This window comes from Camelus dromedarius, chromosome 12 (assembly GCF_036321535.1).
Source record: "Camelus dromedarius isolate mCamDro1 chromosome 12, mCamDro1.pat, whole genome shotgun sequence".
Lineage (NCBI taxonomy): Eukaryota > Metazoa > Chordata > Mammalia > Artiodactyla > Camelidae > Camelus > Camelus dromedarius.
The window spans coordinates 44,333,835-44,358,777 of record NC_087447.1 but is presented as its reverse complement, the minus strand read 5'-3'; the positions used below and the strand labels follow the sequence as shown (position 1 = coordinate 44,358,777).

The 24,943-nt window shown below is 39.8% G+C and overlaps 3 protein-coding genes across 3 annotated transcripts; all 3 read left to right on the top strand.

Annotated features, from left to right (window-relative positions):
- Window positions 1-6,651: 6,651 nt before the first annotated feature.
- LOC105096172 (olfactory receptor 2D3) lies at window positions 6,652-7,863 on the top strand. The gene has a single exon (XM_010988465.3). The coding sequence runs from the start codon at window positions 6,846-6,848 to the stop codon at window positions 7,767-7,769; it is 924 nt and encodes a 307-aa protein (XP_010986767.1). The 5' UTR covers window positions 6,652-6,845; the 3' UTR covers window positions 7,770-7,863.
- Window positions 7,864-14,015: 6,152 nt separating this feature from the next.
- On the top strand, window positions 14,016-16,615 carry LOC105096177 (olfactory receptor 2AG1). Its single transcript, XM_031460133.2, has one exon. It carries the CDS (start codon window positions 14,268-14,270, stop codon window positions 15,210-15,212), a length of 945 nt encoding a protein of 314 aa, XP_031315993.1. The 5' UTR covers window positions 14,016-14,267; the 3' UTR covers window positions 15,213-16,615.
- A 6,083-nt stretch (window positions 16,616-22,698) lies between these two features.
- Window positions 22,699-24,415, top strand: LOC105096173 (olfactory receptor 2AG2). The gene has a single exon (XM_010988466.3). The coding sequence runs from the start codon at window positions 23,098-23,100 to the stop codon at window positions 24,028-24,030; it is 933 nt and encodes a 310-aa protein (XP_010986768.3). The 5' UTR covers window positions 22,699-23,097; the 3' UTR covers window positions 24,031-24,415.
- Window positions 24,416-24,943: the final 528 nt, after the last annotated feature.

Genomic DNA, 24,943 nt, shown 5'->3' with positions numbered 1-24,943 from the left:
ATACACTGATCCCCAAGTAACTACTGACCCAATTCATAAAACTACTACACCGGTCCCCAAATAATTATGGACCCTAGAATTTCATAAAAAGGGAATCTTACAGTATGAACTCTTGTTTAATTCATTTGTTCAGTACAACATTTTTGAGATTCAACCATTGTGTTGCATTTATCAATAGTTTATTATTTTCTGGTGAGTAGTATTCTATTAAATGGATGCTGCATAGGAATACATCACAGTTTATTTGTGCATTCATCTATTGGTACACATTTGGGTTCTCCTCCAAGATTTTGGCTAGTTTGAATAAAGCTGGTAAGAATAATCATAAGTTTCTGTGTGAGCAAAGGCTTTCATTTCTGTTGGGTACCTAGGAATAGAATTGCTGGGTTGAATAACATATGTTGGATTCCATATGCTCATTTAAAATTTGGTCTCTTTAATAGAATTTGAAACCAAGAGAGACACAAAGATTCCAATCTGTGTCTATAAGCATAATATAAAGGGCTTCAGAGGATCTTAACAAAGTCAGACTCATGGGAGTGCACTGTTTACTTCAGCTCTCAGTACCTTAATTTTAATAACTTCCTCTCAGAAAAAGCCACTGTTCAGGCCCTTAGAGAATTTAGGTTGGTGTCTTCGAGACAAGTGGCAAAGCTTTAGGATGGGGAAATATTCTGTCTAGGAATAAAAGTCCTGTGAGAAATGCCAAGTGGGATTTGTATCTTCAGGCTGCAGATTTCACCATCCTGTTTTTAACCCATGACCCACCCCCTCACCAGTGACTCTACTGCTCTGTACTTAGCTCAGCTCAGCCCAGCAGGTGAGAGTGGAGAATGTGTCAAGGGGGCTGCATCTCTTCAGGAGTTTCTGCAGAGTCTCTAAAGAATTGGCTTTTCTTCTTCAGCACCACCTTCCTACCTGCCTGCCTCCTTCCTTCCTTCCTTCCTTCCTTCCTTCCTTCCTTCCTTCCTTCCCTCCTCCCTCCTTTCTTCTTTGCAGAGGCCTTATCTTTAACTCTCCTCACATAAAACTCAGTATAGAAATCCTGTTTCAAGATGCCTGCAGGGATCAGATTCTACATGGAGGAAAAAAATGAGTATTTTCACCCTAAAATCTCTAGTGTGATAATCTCCCACATTAACCTTATCTTCCAAAAACTGGACTCTGTCAGATACTGACCATCCTTTACTGACTTTGTGTCCCATCCTTTCATATTTTTCCCATAACCACAGGCAGGAAGCTACAGGAAACCTGTGGCCCTGGGTCTAGAAATTGAGATGAATACGTCAGCTGTTTGAGGAGTTTTGCTGCTGTAAGGCCCAATACCTTGCCCTATCACCTCTGTCACAACTCATATGGGAGGTAGGAGCTTTGCCCACTTTGTAATCTTTGCTTCTTCTTGAGCTCAGGGTGGGAAGGAAAAAGACCTATTGTTTTTACAACTTTACTTACTCCCATGCCCAGGTAAGCATGCCTCATCTTTCCTGCTGGTCATTTCTGTGGGTTCACTGCTAATAGATATTGTGTCTTATATACTTACCTCACATTTTGTTGTTCCTGGTTGAATAAGTGTTCGTGTTGTGGTATATGAGTGAAAATATGTTTAAATTTGTATATGTGATAATGAGGGATATACATTTATTGATTATCTCAACAGGTATTTATTGAAAAACTTATCTGTGTCAAGCAATGGGGATATGAAACTGATGGTATTTATCTTCAAATAATTCATGAAATAGAAAAAGACAGAGTGGCTTGAAAATAAGTATATATTGTATGATAGAAAATGTATTAATAGTGGCGGGAATGAAATCTAGAGGAGCAGAAAAACAGAAAATAACTTAGCTTAATGGAGTCCATGAAAGCTTGGGTGAAGATATTAGAGCAGATTATTGAAGGATGACTAGGAGTTTATCTAGTTGGTAAAGCAAGAAGTGAAGTTCAATACAAGAAAGGGTCCAGGCAAATGCACAGCTTTATGTCACTTTACCTATGAGGGGCATGAGTTAAGAGTTAGGGAGTGGGGAGAGATGGCATTGCAGGCCTCTGTAGTCAGGCAGAGATGCTCTAGGACTGCAGGGATCAGATTCTACGCAGAAGGAAAAAAATTAGTACTCTTACCCTAAAATCTCTAGGGTGATAATCTCCCACATTAACTTTATCTTCCAACAACCGGACTCTGTCTGATACCCACCGTCCTTTACTGACTCTGTGTCCCATCCCTTCATAGTTTCCTCATAACCACAGGCAGGAAGCTACAAGAAATGATTATGCATTTGACTATAAACAATGGAGAGTTGTTGAATTGGGGTTTAATGGGGAATGCAAAATAATACAATTAGCATTTTCTGAAGATTATTTTATTATTTGAAAGAGCAGTACAGGAGGCAGAGAGATCATAAGAGGTATGACAAGTAGAAAGCATGGGGCCAGAAAATAGTGGTGCTAGGAATAGAGAGGAGAGAGATTTGAGATCTTCTGAGATAAAATCCAGGGACCATTTAAATTGTCCTGTTGATGGAAAGAAAAAGAAGGAAGAGAAAATGACTCGTTTTCAGCCTGAGAGAGTGACTTAGTAGACATAACAATATAAGGGGAAAAAGGAGCGTTTATTTAGAAAATAAGTGGTAGAAAAAATAGAGATGTGTAACAGTTTCAATTTTGGTCATCTTAAATTGGAAGTTAAATGAGAAAATGCATGTAAAGTGATTGGTTCATATGTGTGCATGAAGTAATACATATTTATTATTATTTTAGATAATTAAAATGTCATGTACCAAATAATAACTGTGTTTTTATGAATTATTTCATTTAATCTCTATAGTAAAGAGAGAAATTAGATACTAATATCCTTATATTACAGATGCAGAAACTAAAGCTTATGTGCCTTAAATGACTTGCTCAAGATGATCTATTTATTAATTTATAGAGCTCAGATTCAAACCAAGTTGTCCACAAGATTTATTCCATTGCTGTGAAAGTCATCATTATAATCATTACTTTTGTCATTATTATTTCTATTATATATATAAGGGAACTGTCAGTGAGGTCCAGTAGAAAGTCTGATATGTGAATCAGGACTCTGAAAGAAAAAAACCTCAGTTGCATATAGAGATTTAGGAAATATCAACAACTAAATGATAGCTGAAGTCAGAGGAGCAGATGAGGTCACGCGGAGAGAGGGTGTAAGCTCAGAAAGTGAAGGGAAAAGGAAAATGCCAATATTAAATAATAGGCAAAAGGAAAAATATGATAAAGGAAAAGAAAAGGAGATGTCATCAGAAGATAAAAGGTCTAAGAGCAGGCAAGGGAGAATACAGCTTCAAGAGTATCTCTAGTTTTAAATATGACTGCGTGATCAAGCAAGAAAACCAAAGGCAAAATCAATAATCTTGGGCATTGAAAGGTCACTTTGAATTGTGCAGAGCAGACTTATCAGAGAAATTAAAAACACTATTTTGAGAAGCTTAGAGAGGAGGGTAAGAAGATAAATATATTTATTCCTTTGTTGAAGGAAAAGCCAAAAGCACAGGAGATAGGGAAGGTCAAAGAAAAAAAAGAGGTTATGTAATTGTTGGGAAAATAGCCAGAGAAGAAATACTTGGAGTTAGGAACACAAGGGAATACTCTTATTATAGCTGAGACAACTCTTCCCCTGAGGGGAAATGATGGATTATTGTATGTTTGTAGGGATCTGTGTCTGGAGAGGTAAGCGGTTGAACCTGTTTATGTTGAGGTCTTGCATTTCTCTGTGATGTGATCAAAGAGAAACTCCTGGTTGATGAGGTTGAACTGAGCTGAGTTAGGGCAGGGAGCTTGAGAAGAATAATGTTCCCCTGGCTATGATGGGAATACTGGAATGACACAAGGAAAAAGTAAAGAAAAGAAGCCAATATTGGTGGAAGCACTGGCTGTAATAAGAAACTTTTGCATTTGTTGTGCTTTTTCTCAAACTTACCCTAACAACTGGAATATACATGAGACCAAATAAAGTTAATAAATGACTTCAGATTCAGGAAGTTATATTTAGATTTAACAGAACCAAATGGAGAAGAGTTTTGAGGAGTGTCAAACAGTGGCCAAAACAAACAATTAAGAATGCACCTTAAAAAAAAAAAAAGAATGCACCTGAAAAGGGTCATATTAGGTGAGTAGCAAATTATGAAAGATTTTGGAATGGCAGTTTCAGTAGAGTCATAGGAATAGGAGTTATAGCGGAAATGGATAAAAAGAGAAACAATGGATGAGAACTTTTAGTCATAAATGAAAGAAAAGAAATGATTGAAAAGTTTGGCAGCAAAATGAAAAGAAAAATTGGGCAGTGGCTAGAAGGAATAGCAGGACCAAAGAAAGTCTGTGTGTGTGTGTGTGTGTGTGTGTGTGTGTGTGTGTTTTAATATAAAGGATGTTTTAACATATTTGGGTATAATAAATGGAGGTAAAACCAAAATCAAGAAAAGCAAAAGAAATTCAACTTGTATTGACAGCTCCAAAAAACAGAAAAAGAAGCTTTCTGCCTTTGTCACCATTTCTTTAAAAGTAATGATGCTTTTTTAGAATATGACACTTGATGATTGCCCCTTGAATAAGTGAAGCAACAAACATGTAGTCAGATGCCTATCTTTGTGGCCAAAGAATCTGGTGTCCTAATTAGTTTTTTTTCTTATCCCAAGACCAAAAAAGAATTCTTTGTACTTTCTGTTAAATTATTTTTTTTTTGCCACTGTGTGTGTTCTCTTCATCAGATTTTTGCATTGGAGTCTGGCAAGTGTTGTAAAATAAAGTGGAAAATATACAGCTGATTTGGATATTTGTTGGCTATCTTTTTATCTTTTTATTGAGGTATAGTCAGTTTACAATGTTGCGTCAATTTTATTGGCTATCTTTTTTAAATCCTTTTTTCTTTGCTCAAAATTCCCTGATTTTTTTGTGGATATGTATTTTTGCAGGAAATCTGACCCTATTCTACATCTGACTTTCCTTCAGTACCTTTGGTGGGAATGTTGTTGCAAAGAAACTATTTTTATTGTTAGATGAGAGCAAGAAATCACATAGCCCTCATACTTGCTAGGATGCAGTTGACAATGAAGACTATGTAGGAGGCTATAACGTGGAGTGTTTGGATAGAATCTCACTTGAAGCCAGCCTTGCTATGGATTTTAGGTAATTTAAATCTATCAATTACCACTGTTACCAGTGTTAGTAGTAGCATGCTCTACTACCCTCAGACAAGGCCCTTGACACAATAGTTAGGCTCCTATATCTCTCACGAAGTCTTCTACATGGCAAATCTAATCCAGAAATCTGAGTCTTAAAGGTAAAGGTGTGATAACTGTATAGTCACCAATGGCACCAGATTCAAATTGACCTTTGATGCATGTTGGCTTTGCTAGCGCCCAGTAAATGTTCATTGTTATCATCAGACACAGCTGGGGCTCCCTGGCTGAAGAAGGCAGCCTAGCCATAGTGCCTTCATCAGACTTCCATCTCACGTCCCATACTTTTATAGTCCTAGAAAGCAGAGCCTAAGAGCTTGCGTGCAGGTAGTTTATTTTAAAAGTGATTTCAGGAACTTGGGAAAGAAAGCAGTAAGAGTGAGACAGGAAACAATTAAACACAAATAAAGCGTGGATTATTGGAGCTGTTTCTGTAGACCATGCATTCTCTGTGGGGGCAATATAGACCCCAAGGTTCTTGGAAAGAGAAAGAAATCTTAGATATTGCAATGGTTTGTGAGCCTCCAAAGGGGAGTACATAAATAGATATACAGTATATCTGTGCCATTAAAATTTCATGAGGAATGAATTAGGGAAAAAATTCTAAAAAGCTCTTTAGGGGAAACAATAGTTGTAGTAGTCATGGTGGTGGTGGTGGTGGTGGTGGTGGTAAACACGGCCTGGACAATGGGGGCTTAACCCTAAGAACCCAACTTCTGAGAAGCATACAGAGTGCATCCCAGAGATGGCTGGTGCATCTATTCATCAACTCCCATTGCCCATTGGTTGGGCAGTGGCTGCCTTTCAGGCATTAACTTGCTCAGACTTCCAGCACCCTGAGCAGAATGCTTAAAGACAGGCAGGAGCTCTCTGAGGTAGCATGTTAGTGCTGCCAGGGGAATCAGAACCGCCCACCATAGCTGAAGCTAAGATCAGGGGCAAGCTGAGATTGTGTCATGGGGCTGTGAAATATGCTAATATCCAGTTCAGAAGTTCAAGCTCTTGCTTGGTCCTGGCTTTGTTCACTAGAACAAGGCCCTGGGCATGAAAATCTCATTATATTTCATTTATTAAGTTCATTCATATTTTATACTACTTTTTATCATGTGAAATATTTGTACAAGGGTCAGGATATAGTCCATGGACATTGACATTGACATTAACCTCTATTTTTTTTTAATTTTGAAATATAAAAGCCAAAGTGTTTTTTTATTGACTAAAGAAGTTCACTTCATTCTTAGACTGCTAATCCAGGTGAGTACAAAATATTTATTGGGAAGAAAAAATGAAATTGAACCAAAGACAATTCCCTTAATGCATCTTCACAGTAATTTAGCAATATACAAATTATGTTGACATCAGGATTAGTCAAGAAGCCATTTATAGTATGATACTCAGCCTACCAAGTGGATCAAGCAAGGAAAAACGTGTAAAAAGCAAGGAAAAACCTATGTAAATTGGTGAAAACAACAACATGCATCCTAATGCTAACTGGCACCTGTTAGGAAGCAGCTGAAAGCAAATAGTCCACCAAGGTTAACATTGCGCTTGTTTATAAAGCTTGTGAAATCAAACATTCAGAATGCATCTGCTCTCTTTCTAATGGCAGGTAAACAACAATAAACATCAATGGGAGAAGGAAACCAAACTTTTGTGGCTGAATTTATCTTGCTGGGATTATCGCAGGATCCAAAGATTCAGATCTTGCTGTTCTGTGTTTTCCTGATCGTTTACCTTCTCTCTGTATTTGGAAACCTGCTCATTATAATCCTTATCCAAACTGATTCTCGACTTCACACTCCCATGTACTTTTTCCTCAAAAACTTGTCCTTTGCTGACCTTTGTTTCTCTACAAGCATCGTTCCCCAGATGTTGGCCCACTTCCTGGTAAAAAAGAAAACCATTTCCTTTGCTGGGTGCTCACTCCAGTTAGTTGTCTTCCTCCTGGTAGGGTGTACGGAGTGTGCACTGCTGGCGGTGATGTCCTATGACCGCTATGTGGCTGTCTGCAAGCCCCTGCACTATTCTACTATCATGACCCAGAGGGTTTGTGTCCAGTTGGCCATAGTGTCCTGGATCAGTGGGGCATTTGTCTGTTCAGTGGACAGTGCATTTACACTGTGTCTGCCCTACCAGGGACAGAATGTAATTAATCATTATTTTTGTGAACCTCCTGCCCTCCTGAAGCTGGCTTCGGCTGACACCTACGATGCTGAGGTGGCCCTCTTTGCCATGGGTGTAATTATTCTCTTGGCACCTGTCTCCCTCATCCTGGTCTCCTACTGGAATATTATCTCCACTGTGATTTGGACGCAGTCAGGGGAGGGGAGACTCAAGGTCTTCTCTACTTGTGGCTCCCATCTCACTGTTGTGGTTCTCTACTATGGCTCTGGAATATTTGCCTACATGAGACCCAATTCCAAGACAATGAGTGAAAAGGATAAGGTCATCTCTGTGTTCTATTCTGTTATGACTTCCATGTTGAACCCCATGATTTACAGCCTGAGGAACAAGGATGTGAAAGGGGCTCTGAGGAAGCTGGCGGGCCGATAGTCCATGTTCAGAGGCAGTGATTTCTGACATTTTCAAAAAAGTACTTAGGGCGTTGTGATTGACAACAATAGATCTACTAGCCCCAGGTGACCTTTCCTCTCTTTGTTTTATTTCTCTTCAGTTGATTTTCTTCCCTACAGGTATTCATTAAATGCCTGCTCTGCGCGAACAGCGCACCCAGAACCTCACAATACAAGTAAAACAGTGTCTTTCTTAAAATAACTTGAAATCCACAGGATAACACAAATATAAAGGTAATTGTTTTAAAGGTTAAATAAAGAAGGAATATTTTAAGATGAAATAAAAATACTGTAGGGATCAAAAGCAAGGACAATAGCTTATTTGAAGATCAGGAATGTTTTGTGAAAGTGACTCTACTGAAAAGAGGTCGATTTATTAGTAGGGGATATGATTTCAGCGAGCAGCAATGGGGCAGAGAAAATGCCTAGAGAAAACTATTTCAGGAAGAAATGTCTGTGTGCGTGAGTGTGTCTGTTGTCTGAGACAGGCAAAGCTTATCTGTGTGAAATTCTCTGCCAATAGCACTGACTGATTCCTGCTCACTCTCTGACTAAACACCACTTTATCTCAGGCCAGTCTCATCCGTCTCCTAATCGTTTTCCACACCCTCCTCATCCTTCTCTCTGCAGTCTCACACTCAACCAATACATTGTGGGAGTGCTTTCAAATGTATTGCTCTTGTTTCTTTTCTGAAAGCGGGGGAGGTGAGATCCACACTAAGAAATAAACTTAAACGTTTCCTTTTCTGATTACAGAAGGGATAATATGAGAAGTATTTTAAAAATACAAATAAAATCACATCTAATCCCCCACTCGAGAAATAAGTCCTGCCAACATTTTGATTTTTATCCTGTCAGAATTCTCTGTTTCTCTCTCTTTTTTTACATACGAGAGCATACAGTGATGGTGAGGTAGTAAGACTTTAAATTGCTCCATGCACACAAGGAACAAGGATTAGGCTCATTGCTTTGAATGGGGCTTCTTTTCCCTCACACATTCCACCAAGCCCCCAGTGAAAGGAATCTGAGTAACATTGCTGCCAGACTGCTTTCTAGTACTATGGATGTATAAAAAGCTGTTAGCCCAAGAAGGCTGGAGAAAGACAACATAACATTTAGACCAAATATAGAAACTTTAGTTTAATTTGATGACCGGGACAGGAGTTACAAAAATGCCATTATAAGATTTGGTACTAAAAGTGGCTGGTGTGAACAACCACCAAAAATATTTGGGGGCAGGAAAAAGTAATCACTGAACTGGGGTGAGGATGGAAAGAGAGATTCTTCCAGTGGGAAAAGAGTGGACACCAGTTAGACTGAATTAGGGTCTACCCTAAAGGCCTCCTTTTAACTTACAATGTAGCAAATGAGGGCAGTGCCCTACACATATGCTTTTGCCCCTTATTGTTTCAGGGCATGCTGACTTCCAACACCAATATCTGTGTCTTTTGCATCAGGACTTTCTTTGGCTGACATGTCAGTTCTTCCCACTTGCCCAGAAGGCCAGAATGGCCCAGGGACTTAATGTCCCATGCACCAACCAAGCCCTAATTGATTACTGAGGAGAGTTGGTGTGTAGATATCCCAGATCCCTCCCTTATAAACGCTTTTTAAGAAATTTATTGCAAAAAATTGGAGGAAGTTAGAGAAATGGTCTGAAAGGAAAAGAAAATGAAAGGTTTTTTTTTTTTTTTTTTTTGCACAGGGAAATCTTGATTATATTCAGGAGTTAAATCAGAGGATTACAGGAGAGCTTATGATACAAGAACATGTCAGTGAAGGAGCAGAGGGATAGAGCAGGCAGTGAAGATAAGAAAGACAGAATATGAGTAATAATTGGAGAAGTCAACTCTAAAGTGGAGAAGGCATACTTATGCCTCTGAATTAAAAGGCTGAAGAGTGAAGATAGTTCCTATATAAGATAATAAATGTCTGAAGAATTTAAACACCTGTGCTATCTTTATCTATGAAGTTAAGAGCAAGATTGAAAGTCAGGTATGTAGGGACTAAATTCATTATTACCATAAATTCACCAGTCAAAACAAAAGCTAGAATCCCAATTATATCCTTATTTGGCTCACCACCATCCTTCTCTCTGCCTCCTTTCAGTGTAGTAACTGTTATTCCGAATTCTATGTCCATCATTCCCTTTGCTCTATTTTACATAGTTTTACTGAATCCACAGAGGTATTCTTCAAACAAGATTTTTTCTTTTGAGTTTTTAACTCTATAAAAGGCGTATCATGATAAATCATCTTTAGGACTGTTTTTTCCACTTAATATTAGATTCTTGAGTTATTTGCTTCATTTGTGTGTCCTTCTGGTTCCTTTGTTTTGATTACTGTATGATACCTCTTAGTGTTAAAATTTATCCATTCCACTATTGATGGACCTAAGGGGTATTTCTAGCTTTTGTCCTGTTGTGAATAGTGTTGCTCTTACATTTTATATGTCTAAAACCTTCTTTTAGGTAAGTTTATTTTACAATAAGAAAAATTAAAAGAGCTTGTATTTTCTTTCTTTTCTGGTACTGGTACAATCATTTTCTTGAGGGTATTCTCTTTATAATCAGAAAATGAAAACTTATCTTTATTTTCTTGAAGTTCAAAGAAAGAATATATAACTTCAGCAGCAGTTTCAGAACTAACTGGAAAATAAGTGATTATAGAGAGACTAAAGCATGAGGAGGACCTGGCAAAAAAAAGTTGGATGAGACAATGGCATGAATTAAAGAGTGATAGGGAGAGGCAGGTGCTGGGTCATCACCCCAGAGCTCTGAGCAGCTGAGCCCACAGGACACAGAGAGCAGAGACATGTATGCATTCATGCATATATGTGTGCTTATGCATTAACGGGAGAAAAAAGAGTAACAAATAACTTAAAGGTATAGAAACGTCCAATAAATCAGGCTTTGATGCTAACTGAAGGTCAAGGAAGGAAGGCTTGATATGAACAGAAGCGCTGCCAAGTTCAGTTCCCTCTAGCTGGCAATAGCCCAGGCTAGAGGCACAAATTGGGAGATGGGGAGTGGCAGTGTTGACAGCACCCATAACACCTACTTTATAATTTGGACAGAGAGCTAGCCAGGGGCCCTTGCTTCTTAGGTAATTCACTGACTCTTTTTAGTCAGCGCTTTGGAAACAGCCTCACTAAATCCATATGGGGGGAAAAGCCCTCAGGCCTCAGAGCTTATTTAGTGGGTCAAGTTTGCAAGACTTGGAGGCGAGGAGAAATGCCTGGGAGATTCATTAAAATCTTGTTTCCTGGAGCAACATATTCAGGGGAGGTCATGTCAACTAAGAGGATGAGACCATGATGCCTCCCCCAGGACAGGGCCCCACTTCACTGTGGCCCCAGGGACAGTGAGGCTGGTGTAGCATCTCCTTTGGGCAGCATCTCTCATACCTTTTTATCCCAGTGCCTGCTGTGCTCATCTTTTATCATGGATCCCAGCAGGATAGGAATACATGAAAGTCTGAGTCCCTGGACTCAAGAACTCAGCCAAAATGACGCCAAGGCTGTGAAGGCTTTCTCACAAGGAGAATGGACAAGGGAAGTTAGCAGAGATTTAGCTCCTTGCTTCCCTGGGATCCTGCTCCAGGTTCTCAGTTGCCTGTCTGCATCCATTTCTACCCTGAGAGAGGCCTTGCAATGCTAGTGACTGGAGGGGTCTTTGATCTCTAATCTCAGACACACATATCTACATCCTACCCTACCAGAAGAGCCACCTTCTCTATCTTCATCTTCTTGAACATCTTCATCCCTCAAAGGATCACAGGGCAGTAGGTGTGCTTAGGTGGCTAAGCTCCTCCCCATCTGAGGTAAGGGCTCTGTCTCTGTTTTAAGGAAATTAAGTGGAGTCTGGAAGTCTTGATAAATAGAGTCAAGACCTCACTGCTCTGTTTCTCAGATTCTCTAGTCCCTCAGGCTTTATAACTCACCCACTCCCTTCTATATTTGAAGTACTCTTACATGTAAGTACACCCACAACTGATCTGTTCCGCCGGCCAGGCCTGGGTTCCTGTACTTGCTGACACTGGCGTCCTGGCTGAAGTCTCAGTACTACCTCTGGACCTAGATTATCCTGGCCTCTAATAGTCTGATGTGTGCCTCTAAAAGATTGGTACTTCAGAAGAGGATCATCTAGAATCAGTTGAAGTATCTCTTCTGTATATGTCTGCTTGACACTAAAGTCCAAAGCCACAGAAAAAGCCAATTGACGTCCATGACATTTTTCAGATACACTAGCAATGATACAGAGAAATAATTTATACAAATGTGCTTCCAAATTTTTAGCTCCATCTTGTTCATTGGCTTTGTCCTACCATCTCCTATGAAGTACGACACCCCTCTGCTAATCTCAGTCTCTCTTGGCTTCTCTTGGTCTGAGGTTTTCGCTCACCACCCGCAGTTTTTCAGAAAGGGGGCTCATCATCTGTAGGCACAGTGTGTGATCTCTGACATTTATCTTCAGGTGGCCTGGGGGAGAGTAACTTGGGAATGGATGGAGGGAAGGCAGGGGTCTGAATCAAAGGGGAGAAGGCAGATAGGAAAGATCCTGAGTCTTAAAAATCATCACTAGAGTCCTGGTTTTTCTGCTCTCTGAAATCCTGTCCAAATTCCTGCTGCAGAAATCTGGATAAATGTGACCAGCTAATTATTTTCTTCCCTTAATTACTCTCTCCATTCATCTTTTTAATACAACAAAAACAAAAGTACTTCAAGTCAGATATTTACCAGGAACAGTACTAAGAATTGTTTTTGAATTTGTCTTTTTGTTGATGTCAATAGGGAAAGACGTTCTTCCAGCCAGTCTTTCTTAGCTTAAACCTATAATTCTGGTTTTGTGAAGCAAGAGACAGTTTTATAAGAGGTTGTTTTTCTGGTTGGCTTCTTGCTTAGACTTCACTGTGGCACACGTGCACGGAGGATATTCTTGTGCTGTTTCAGTGTTCTGACCTTCAAATGCTATTCCCTCTCTCTGTTATGATATGCTGACCCTTTTTTCTTAGCCTCCTTATATTCCTCCTCAGCCTGTAGCTTGTAAAAGTGATTATAAAAGGTTTCCTTTCCTGAAACCTCACTTACATGGACTCACAGTATGTTATAGATTCCTTGACGTATCAGTTATTGCCAGCGGATGTCTGTAGGTGTTTGTGTAATGGGCTCTTCACATCTATGCAATTTTCCTAGCAAATAAAGTGCCTGATAAATTGTTGGTCCTTAGTAAATATTGAATGAATGAAAGGAACTAGATCAGATGGACTTTCCAATTTAAGGATTTTATCATCCAACTACTTAAAGATCCCAACTCTAAGTTGACAAGGATGATGACATAAACAGAAGAGAGGAGGAGAAGGAGCAGATGATATGAGAGAAACATGGAACATTTGGTTGAGAATTCTCTTCTCTCTGAGTTCTTCCTAAGTCCTCCATCCAACTATGAAAGGTCTGAATTTATCTAGAGGAAGCTGGTGAATATTCTTCCACACCCCACATATTCCACATCCTCTCCTCCTCAAACCTTTCCACTAGTACATTAACATAGATTCAGGGTTCAGCAGGACCAGCATCCTTCCTCATGTTGTTAGTATTGTGAGATAGAGGAATCTCCTTTTGAAGTTCAGGGTCTTACTTTGACCTCTGAGGTGATGAGATGGCTTTGGGACTTCCTTATAAAATCCCCTCTGTTATAGCTCACCTCCCCTATCATGGACCCTAAACATAAACACCTTGTGTACCTTTTCAAATTTCATCTATTACTTTTGTTTCCATCCTGATTCCTCCTAAGCAAACACCTTATTATTACCTGAAAATAGGCAAACACCTTTTGTACTGTTCCTACAAGTTTACCTCCAAAATCTATAGTATACTGACCATTCAGTTCAGTCCAGAATTCTTTCTCCCTCCAGCAGAGTAGCAGTTTGCAAATCAAGGATGTGAAGACAGTTCAAGAACACAAGAGATCGAGTGGTACAAGAGCAAAGAAATTCTTTTTTGAGAAATCTGTCCAGAACACTGAGACTGGAAAGTGAAGGAAGATGTCACTTCTAGGGGAGCAGGCACTGTAGAGTTTTATTATTAAAAAAAATTCAAAAATTGAATTAGAATCCCAAGTATGTTTAAAGCAGAAAACCAACTGGGATTTTAAGCCAATGTGCAATGTATTTCTTTATTAGGAAGATAGATGTTTTTATCAATCTGCAAAGGTGTTTGTTTGGGTTCATTCTCTTGGGTATCTTATTTAAAGATGATAGGCTACTACCAACATGCTTCTTTCCAATTTAGATGATGCTTTATGATACTTCAATGAAAAGATTCAGAAGACAGAGGGCAGACTTAGCCACCAAGAGGAAAAGATATCATCCTATTAGCTACCCCAGAGTGACATAGAAACAGTACAAAATGAGGGTATTTGTCCCTAGAAAGGCTTTCATCAAGACCACTCGGTTCTAGGCAACTAAAGAAACAACACAGAATGGAGCACCGGAACTCCACCCTGGGAAGCGGCTTCACATTGATGGGGATTCTGAATGACAGTGGGTATCCTGAGCTGCTCTGTGCCATGATCTCAGTCCTGTACGTGTTGGCCATGACCAGCAATGGCCTGCTGCTCCTGGTCATCACAGTGGATGCCCGGCTCCATGTGCCCATGTACCTCTTGCTAGGGCAGCTCTCCCTCATGGATCTCCTCTTCACATCTGTTGTCACTCCCAAGGCCATCGTGGATTTCATGCTCAGTGACAACACCATCTCCTTTGGAGGATGTGCCCTTCAGATGTTCCTGGCACTGACACTGGGTGGTGCAGAGGACCTCCTACTGGCCTTCATGGCCTATGACAGGTATGTGGCCATTTGTCATCCTCTGAACTACATGGTCCTCATGAGGCCGAGGGTCTGCTGGCTCATGGTGGCCATATCCTGGGTCCTGGCATCCCTGAGTGCCCTTGTATATACCGTGTATACCATGCACTATCCCTTCTGCAAAGCCCGGGAGATCAGGCACCTGCTCTGTGAGATACCACCACTGCTGAAGTTGGCCTGTGCAGAAACCACTAGCTATGAACTCATGGTGTATGTGATGGGTGTGACCTTCCTGATGCCCCCTCTTTCTGCTATCCTTGCCTCCTACACACTAATCCTATACACTGTGCTCCGCATGCCCTCAAATGAAGGGAGGCAGAAAGCCCTGGTCACCTGCTCTTCCCACCTGACTGTGGTCGGCATGTTCTATGGAGCTGCCACGTTCATGTACGTCCTGCCCAGTTCCCTCCACAGCCCCAAGCAGGACAACATCATCTCTGTCTTCTACACGATTGTCACGCCAGCCCTGAACCCCCTCATCTATAGCCTGAGGAATAAGGAGGTCATGGGGGCCTTGAGGAGGGTCCTGGGAGAATACTTACTGTGGACACCCTCCTGACACAGTTACCATGTAGACATTGTAGGGGACTAAGTTTCAATCTCAATATCATGTAGCGGCAGTACTGATACAGCTTGTAAGAGACTGAGCAAAGTTCAGTAGCCTTTTAACAGCAGATGAGGACTGCTTTCATTTGAACAAGATTCTTAGATGGTTATAGAGAGAAGTATCCTCAGAAGATATAGTGGGCTTCTTGTCTGTTAGACAGATGGTTGTTCAAGCAATTGGTAAGAATAACTGATTTGTGACTGCATTGGTACTGCAGACTTAAGGAGCAGTTTGCATTGATTACACAAATAAAGGCATATACCTCTTCTGGGATAGTGGAAAAGGCTATAAAAGGGGCATTTTTATACTGCCTGAAATTAAAATATAGAAACCAATAGAATAGAATGTGGAAGTTCCCAGATTTCAAGTGAGAATTAGAGATACAATAGCAGTGGGAGTCATGTGTTGTGTACATTGCTTGACTTTTTAAAAAATGTGATTTACATATATAGAGACCTGTTTTGAAACTTCAAAACAGTTGTGAGGTTTGTATATGTACAAGTCTGTGTCCACAGGAAAGGAGGGATACAATTTATAATTCATTTTTCTAGCTAGCTTGAATATGCTTTATTTGTATCCTTTGATTTATCAATGTGGCAAGATTTATAAGAAAAGCTGAGCACTTAGATCTGTTTAGTTAAGAAGCTCCAAAACACCCTGGCTCACATAGTTGGAATTTTTTTCTGAGGATAGTGCTTTGTAAAAGCTCAGAAATTCTTTCTTTGTGGAAACTGTCTTAAATGACTTAATCTATTAAGATCAACCGTAATATAAAAGCTAAAGCTAACCTGTGGAACTAATCCAAGTTCATTATAAAAACAGAAAATTCAGAAGTTGAGAAAGAAGCAAAAATCACCTATTAAGTTTTCCTTTCATTTTTTGGGGTGTCCATATGTTTTACTGAATAGTTATGTACATGTTGGTTAAAGTCCTGCTTTTTTGTCATTTAAAATTTGGTGAACTTTCTTTCTTGTGTAGAAGGGACGTTTTTGTGTTTTTCAGTAGAGGGAGAGGGGCAGGGAGTGAGGGGGCCAGAGTGCTGAGTGTGATGTCTGCTCCCCCTTTATCATTTGTGCATCTCTGGACACTAAATCTAACCATTTGTGCCTCGGTTTGCTCATCTGAAAGGTGGTGATAATATTAAGACTCATGATGATCTCATGATGTTTTGAGGAGAATCAAGTAAGATGATTAGGCACTTAGACCAGAGCCTGGCAGATAGTGCTTTACCATGCTAGCTGTTATATGAATAACTAGTAAATAGTCTTGAAAAACATTCAATTTGATCATATGACTATGTAATATCATCATATGAGTCCTCTGTAATGTATTCTGGGATTTGCTTACGTTTTATTTTGTTCCCCCAATTTTCCTATGTGAGGGTCTGATTTTATGTTAGGTCTAATTCTAGAAGTAGAAATATTGGGATATAAGCAAAGAAAGGATATAAATTCTTATTACAAAGAGTCAAATTGCTTTTGGAAAGTTACAAATTCTTTGCATGCTGCCTAGGATTATATGGGAATGCCTGCCTCAGGGTACTCCTTCCAGAGTTGTCTCATAAGGACTCCCTTTGCTAATTTATTAAACATAGCAATGAAAATGTAACAGATGTTTTTGTTTATACTGCCAATTTGTTTTATCTTATTGATTTTTGGTAGCCCTTGATAGACAAATGTCCCAAACAATTTGATGATTATAAATGTGGCAACATTTATTTTCAGTTTATTATATATAGGTAGCAAGATATGTTAGATAGAGTAGTGTTATAATATTTATATAGTTTCATATATTCATTTTTTCCTTTGTATTTATTAGGCATTTTTACCCTTACAATGCACATTTTTACTTCTGAGGATATTTCCATATTTCTTCTAGATTTGCTTAACAACCTTTAATCTCTCGGTAATTTATTTTGGTATGATATCTATGGTGAGCCTTTAAGTTAATTGTGTTTCTAAATAGCTGAATTTCCTATTAGCATTCTAAGTAATACTTCCATATTATGGATTATTATTACTTACAATTGCTTGACTATATACTGTCTTCTTATACGTATAGCAGTAAGGTTATCTCCAGGCTAATACTACTCCATTTTTCAGAGCAAATAGCCCTGAAAGATTTATCTGTACCTATAGCTTCTGGTCCTTTTCTACTATTCGCGACTCATCCCACTGTAATCAGGCTCCCCTTCACACTCACCCCCTAGTCCTGCAGTTGTGCTTGTCAGCAGTGACAGAGATGTATGACTCATCTGTCTGACAAGGGAATAATAGCTTATATATTTTATAAAATGGTAAATGTGAATTTTAATATCATTATATGTGATTACCAATGAGTCTAACAGGGCTTAGAGATTAACATTCCATAGGAGATACAATAAATCTTTATAATCCACATACCTCAGAAAAATTTTAATCAATTTTATAAAAATATTTCCAGAATTGCTAACTAGACAGGATTTACTTATCATTAAGTTTTCCAGTCTCCAACTTTAAGAGTGTCTGTGTGTGTCCTTGCATGATTATCTGTGTTGAATTTCACCTTCTTTACTTGTGTAAATAATCCTGCTCATTTCCTAAAACTGCTTTTTTAAAAAATGCTAATTGGAAAGACCAGGATTTAAAATTTTCAGGCATTATTACCTTCATTTTGAATAAAAATTTTAAAAGCCTCTACTTTACAGCTTAATAATATGCAAAATGAGAATAAAATTGGGAATGAAAATGGTTCAGTCACTATGGAAAACAGAGGGGCAGTTTCTAATCAGCTTAAACACATATTTACCATACAGCTAAGAAAGTTCACTACAAGATATTTACCCAAGTGAATAACACTTTATGTTCACTCTAAAACCCATACATGAAATCTGACTAAGGAAGTGAAAGACTTATATGAAGAGTACTACAAAACACTCACTAAGGAAATTAAAGATGACTTAAAGAAATGGAAAGACATCCCATGCTCTTGGATTGGAAGAATTAATATTGTTAAAATGGCCATACTACCCAAAGCAATCTACAGATTTAATGCAATCCCTATCAAATTACCTGGGACATTTTTCACAGACCTAGAGCAAATAATCCTAAAATTTATAAGGAATCACAAAAGATTGAGAATTGCCAAAGCAATACTGAAGGAAAAGAATGAAGCTGGAGGAATTAACCCTCCCAGACTTCAGACAATACTACAGAGCTACAATAATCAAAACAGCATGGTATTGTTACAAAAACAGACATATGGATCAATGGAACAGAATAGAAAGCCCGGAAATAATGGTCAATTAATCTTTGACAAAGGAGGCAAGAATATACAATGAAGAAAAGACAGTGTCTTCAGCAAATGGTGTTTGGAAAACTGGGCAGCTGCATGTAAATCAATAAAGTTAGAATACTCCCTCACACCATACACAAAAATAAACTCAAAATGGCTTAAAGACTTAAACATAAAACAAGGCACAATAAACCTCTTAGAAGAAAACATAGGCAAAACATTATCTGACATAAATCTTAGCAATGTTCTTCTAGGGCAGTCTACCCAGGCAATAGAAATAAAAGCAAAAGTAAATAAATGGGACCCAATTAAACTTAGAAGCTACTTCACAACAAAGGAAACCATAGGCAAAACAAAAAGACAACCTATGGAATAGGAGAAAATATTTGTAAAAGATGAGACTGACAAGAGCTTAATTTCCAGACTATACTAACAGCTCATATAACTTAAGAAAAAAAACCAACAACCTAATCCAAAAATGGGCAGAAGACCTACCTAAACAAGCAATTCTCCAAGGAAGACATATAATAGGCACACGAAAAAATGTTCAGTATTGCTAATTATCAGAGAAATGCACATCAAAACTGCAATGAGATATCACCTCACACCAGTCAGAATGGCCATTATTCAAAAGTCCACAAATGATAAATGCTGGAGAGGGTGTGGAGAAAAGGGAACCCTCCTACACTGCTGGTGGGAATGCAGTTTGGTGCAGCCACTATGGAAAACAGTATGGAGATTCCTCAAAAGACTGAAAATAGACATATCCTATAATAGCAATTCCACTCCTGGGCATATATCTGGAAAGAACTCTAATTTGAAAAGACACCTGCACCCCAATGTTCATAACAGCACTATTTACAATAGCCAAGACATGGAAACAACCTAAAGGTTCATTGACAGATGACTGGATAAAGAAGTTGTGGTATACTTATGCAATGGAATACTACTCAGCCATAAAAATAATAAAAATAATGCCATTTGCAGCAACATGGATGGACCTGGAGATTGTCATTCTAAGTGAAGTAAGTCCAAAAGAAAAAGAAAAGTACCACATGATATCACTCTTATGTGGAATCTAAAAAAATGACAAATGAACTTATTTACAAAGCAGGAACAGACTCGTAGACATAGAAAACACACTTGTGGTTACTAGGGTGGGGGAATGGGGTGGGAAGGGATAAATTGGGAGTTCTAGATTTGCAGTTACTAAGTAATATGTATAAAATAGATAAACCACAAGTTTATCCTGTATAGCACAGGGAACTATATTCAATATCTTGTAGTAACCTGTAATGAAAGAGAATATGAAAAAGAATATATGTATGTATATGTATGACTGAACTATTATGCTGTACACCAGAAATTGACACAATATTGTAAACTGACTATACTTCAATAAAATAAAATAAAAAGCCATACATGAATGTTTATAATGGCTTTTTTCAGAATCAACAAAAATCAGAAAGAACACAAGTGTCCTTTAACTGATGAGTAGATAAGTATGATACATCCATACAATGGGATACTACTCAGCAATAAAGGAATGGACTACTAAGAGCAGAATTTGGATGTATCTCAAACATATTATACTAAGTGAAAGGAGCTAGACTCAAAATGTCTGACGCCATTTACATGAGGTGATGAAAAAGGCAAAAATAAAATCAAAAGTAAACAGATCAGACAGTTGGCAGGGGTTTGAGTGAAGGCGGGATATGGTTAGCAAAGGGCACCAGAGAATTTGGGGGATTGATGCAACTTCTAGGTCTTGATTTTGGTGGTAGATATATACTCTACACATGTCTAACTTGCAAAACTGTAAACTAAAAAAGGCAAATTTTACTGTATGAAAATTGTATCTTAATAGAAATGAAAAGAACTGTAGGGAATGATAATTTTAAATAAATGAATATGAAGCTTTTAATGTTCTGCTCCTACAGACTTCTTTACGTGCCCATAGAAAAATTCCCCTGACATCTTGTTATTTTGTCAAGAATGTTAGTTTTACTGTTTTGAAATACAAATATACATATTCTTTGTCAATTGAACTTGCCAACTCATGTATTGAACCAAGTCCTGTCATCACCATTGCTCCCTGTATTATATACACCCGAGGTATCATTTTTCTTCTTGCTGAAGTTATTTTATTAAAGGGGTCTTTGATAGTAAGCCCACGGCCTCCAAGCTCATTTAGTGAGAGAAGAGTACAGGGATACCAGGCCAGGAAACGTGTCCAAAGGGATTCATTACCATCTTGTTTCCTGGACCAGCATTTCCAGGTGAGGCCATTTCAGCTGGGAAGATAAGTCCCTGTGAACACAGGGGAGAACAGAGCAGAGGGGATGGGTCATGGGATGAGGAAACTGAGCAGCCTCCCTGAGGACAGGCCCTGGCCCACTGTTGGCCCCAGGGACAGTGAGGCCAGGCAATGCAGCATCTCCCTTGGGCAGCCCTTCTAATATCTACTTCCCCCAGATTTCTGCTGCTTTCATCTTTTCTCCCAGACCCTAGCAAGTATAAATGAAAGTCTGAGCACCTGGACCCCAGAACTCAGTCTGACAGATGCTGCAGAGCCAGATGGGCATCATTCTCGAGGAGCTCTGTGAGAGAAGCAGTTTCTCCTCCTTCTCCACAGGCTGGAGAACAAGAAACCCATCTTCTTGCTCCATAGAAACTGCCCAAGGACTGTATTAGCTCTGTCTATATTTACTGCATCTCCAGAAAAGCCCTGCAGAAGAAAAGAAGGAACAGAAGGAGCCCTACACCTGCCTTGGTCAGACTCCTTAGACTTTAAAACCAACTCAACAAAAATGTAACCAATTGGATACTGCTGGAAAAGCCCTATCTTCCTTCTCCAATTCTACTGGAACTTCCTTGAACCTCAGTCTCCAGGATACCCCGTGTGGTGAGGCATCTGAGCTTCTCACCACCTGAGGTAAGAGCACTGTCTCACTTTCAGGGAGCTATGCAGCCCCTAGCAATGTTGGGTTGAGAGGCAGAGCCCAGTGCAGACCCCAAGAACTTCAGCTCTACTGTCTCCAGGTTCTCTGGGGCTTAGGCTCTGTACCCCAACCCAATTCCCTCTATTCCTCATTTTCTAAACATGAGGAGGAATCTCTGAGGACTGATGGAAGAATCTGTGCTACACATCAGTCCTGGGTATCTGCTTCCTGGTGGAAGCATCAGGACCTGTCTTTACATCCCATGGACTTTGTTGGCCTCTGATAAAAAGTGTCTATACCTGTGTGATAATAAATGCCTCCAAAGGGACGTCTAAGAGCAGATGATCGTCTTGTAGATGCTCTAATACATTTCTACCAGTAAAATTCTGTGGACCCAGCAGAGGCTAATAGAAAGGAGTGAAATGTCAAAATATGTATGATGCAATAGAATGAAGTGATTTACAGAAATACACTTCACTTACAGATTCTTTAACATATGTTCAGAGTTGGATTTATCTGCCTGGTTCCCATGATGCATGATGCTGATTTCTGCCAATGTGACATCCCTCCCTTTTCTAGCCTCTCTCTGGGATTGGGTACCACACACCAGCAGCAGCTTCCTGACATAAGCTCTTCTTCCATCTCCCTCTTCCATCCAGTGTGGAGACCCTGGCCCTGCAGGAGGGAGAATGGGGATCTGGGTCAGGGACAAGACAGGAAAGCTAGGATCATTGAGGCTGATTACAGCGTACAACAGTGGACAGCTCTTTTGTTTCCACATCTTTCACTATTTCTCCCCAAAACAAATCAACTGATCATTCTGATCAGGTCCTCATCTTTATCATATTTCTGAGTAATCCCAGGCTCACATTTTATCATTACCTGTTTTAAAATAAACACCTATGTTTGCATTGATCCTAACGGTTTACATCTGAAAGTGACACCACCTCAAACATATCATTTCGTAGTGTCAGACAATCTAGAATCCCTTTTCTCTCTGGCACTTGGAGAGTGTGGTTTAGCGAACTGGCTAAGGTGGACATACTTTAGTTCTTCTGTGGATGCTTGTGTCTGCAGCTTTGAGAGCTGCAAACAAGTGTGGACATAAGTTAAATGGAGAAAGATACCAAGATGCATTATTAAAATCAAATTTCTGTTCTTATTTTAGAATTTCATATTCAAAATAGATACACCCAATACTGACTAGATATTTAAATCATCTGTCAAATGTTATGCTTAAAGCATAGGTTCAATTATGATCAAGGGCATGGGTGCCAGAACACTGCTTTATTCTTTGAGAGAGATGATTTGATCTTTCTGGGAAGAAACATGTTCAGGTTTGGTGTCCTGAATAATGTTCTCATGCAGAGATCTCCTGATGTTTAACTATTACTGTGATGCCTGTCCTCCGTTTAGATGGTTCTTTCATCCAGACACTATTAAAAGAGTCAGAAACAGAGATCAAGAGGTAAAAATAAGTCACCAATGGGAAAGGCATCACCTCTTTGGACTCATGTTGGCTTCTTATTTTGGCTTCTTATGTTACCGCACTAGGGTACCAGCTTAACAAAAATTTGCTGAGGATCTATTTGCATTCTAGGCAACTAAAGAAACAACACAGAATGGAGCACCGGAACTCCACCCTGGGAAGCGGCTTCACATTGATGGGGATTCTGAATGACAGTGGGTATCCTGAGCTGCTCTGTGCCATGATCTCAGTCCTGTACGTGTTGGCCATGACCAGCAATGGCCTGCTGCTCCTGGTCATCACAGTGGATGCCCGGCTCCATGTGCCCATGTACCTCTTGCTGGGGCAGCTCTCCCTCATGGATCTCCTCTTCACATCTGTTGTCACTCCCAAGGCCATCGTGGATTTCATGCTCAGTGACAACACCATCTCCTTTGGAGGATGTGCCCTTCAGATGTTCCTGGCACTGACACTGGGTGGTGCAGAGGACCTCCTACTGGCCTTCATGGCCTATGACAGGTATGTGGCCATTTGTCATCCTCTGAACTACATGGTCCTCATGAGGCCGAGGGTCTGCTGGCTCATGATAGCCACACCCTGGGTCCTGGCATCCCTGAATGCTGTAGGACATACCTTGTATACCATGCACTTCCCTTTCTGCATGTCCCGGAAAATCAAGCACTTGCTCTGTGAGATACCACCACTGCTGAAGCTGGCCTGTGCAGATGCCTCCAGTTATGAGCTCATGGTGTATGTGACAGGTGTGACTTTCCTCTTGCCCCCTCTTGCTGCTATCCTTGCCTCCTACACACTAATCCTATACACTGTGCTCCGCATGCCCTCAAATGAAGGGAGGCAGAAAGCCCTGGTCACCTGCTCTTCCCACCTGACTGTGGTCGGCATGTTCTATGGAGCTGCCACGTTCATGTACGTCCTGCCCAGTTCCCTCCACAGCCCCAAGCAGGACAACATCATCTCTGTCTTCTACACGATTGTCACGCCAGCCCTGAACCCCCTCATCTATAGCCTGAGGAATAAGGAGGTCATGGGGGCCTTGAGGAGGGTCCTGGGAAAATATATGCTGTGAACACACGTCACCATCTAGGAAGAGGTTATGGCTTTCTGTCAAAATTCATTCCCCCTCAAAATCTGAAGATTCCTCCTGAAAGTGAAATACTTATGTCCCATAGTTCAGATATGTATCTTAATAGAAAGTGAAGGAGTGTAGCTTTACTCGTCATATGCTCTTTTAAACCATCTTACCACGTAGTAACTAATGACATTGTATTAAATTATGGATATTGACATGCAAGATGGCCTTGAAAGCTCCAGATGGCAGAGCTTCTGTCAGCTTGGGTCCACAGACCTGCCCCTCTATCCCTCAGCTAAAATTTGTGTAAGTGAGAAATAACCATCTACCTGTTATATGTAACCTTCTAAGCCACTGAGATTTGGGGTTTATCTGTTAGAGCATGGGTCAGCAAACACCCCTGGGGCCCTGTTTACTTACAAAAAAGTTTTAGGGGAATACATTGATTTTTATGTTGTCCATGACTGTTTTCCCACTACAACGGTAGAGTTGAGTAGCTGTGATGGGACAGTATAGCCTGCAAAGCCTAAATATATTTAGTTTCTGGCCATTTACATAAAAAGTTTGCTGATCCCTATGTTAAAGCAACTAGTATTATTTTACATAAAGGAAAACTATAAGCATATAAGGTAGGGGGTCCACGAGAAAGAAAAACAGGCATGGCTCTCTTGACATAAGAAAAGCCACATTTGGCTTGAGCGGTTTTGTGGTCTAAGCCTGATTACAGTACTTGCTCTTGAACAGGTCTCAGTAATTAATGATCTTAAGGGAACAAAAGAATGCAGAAACAAACAACCTTTATCAGGCGAGAGAAGTAACAATAGCAAAGATAATATGTCATTTGTAAAGACTGCCAGTTCTCTTTCAATGGTAAAGGTTAACCTGAAGCGCTCAACCACCAGATCAAATG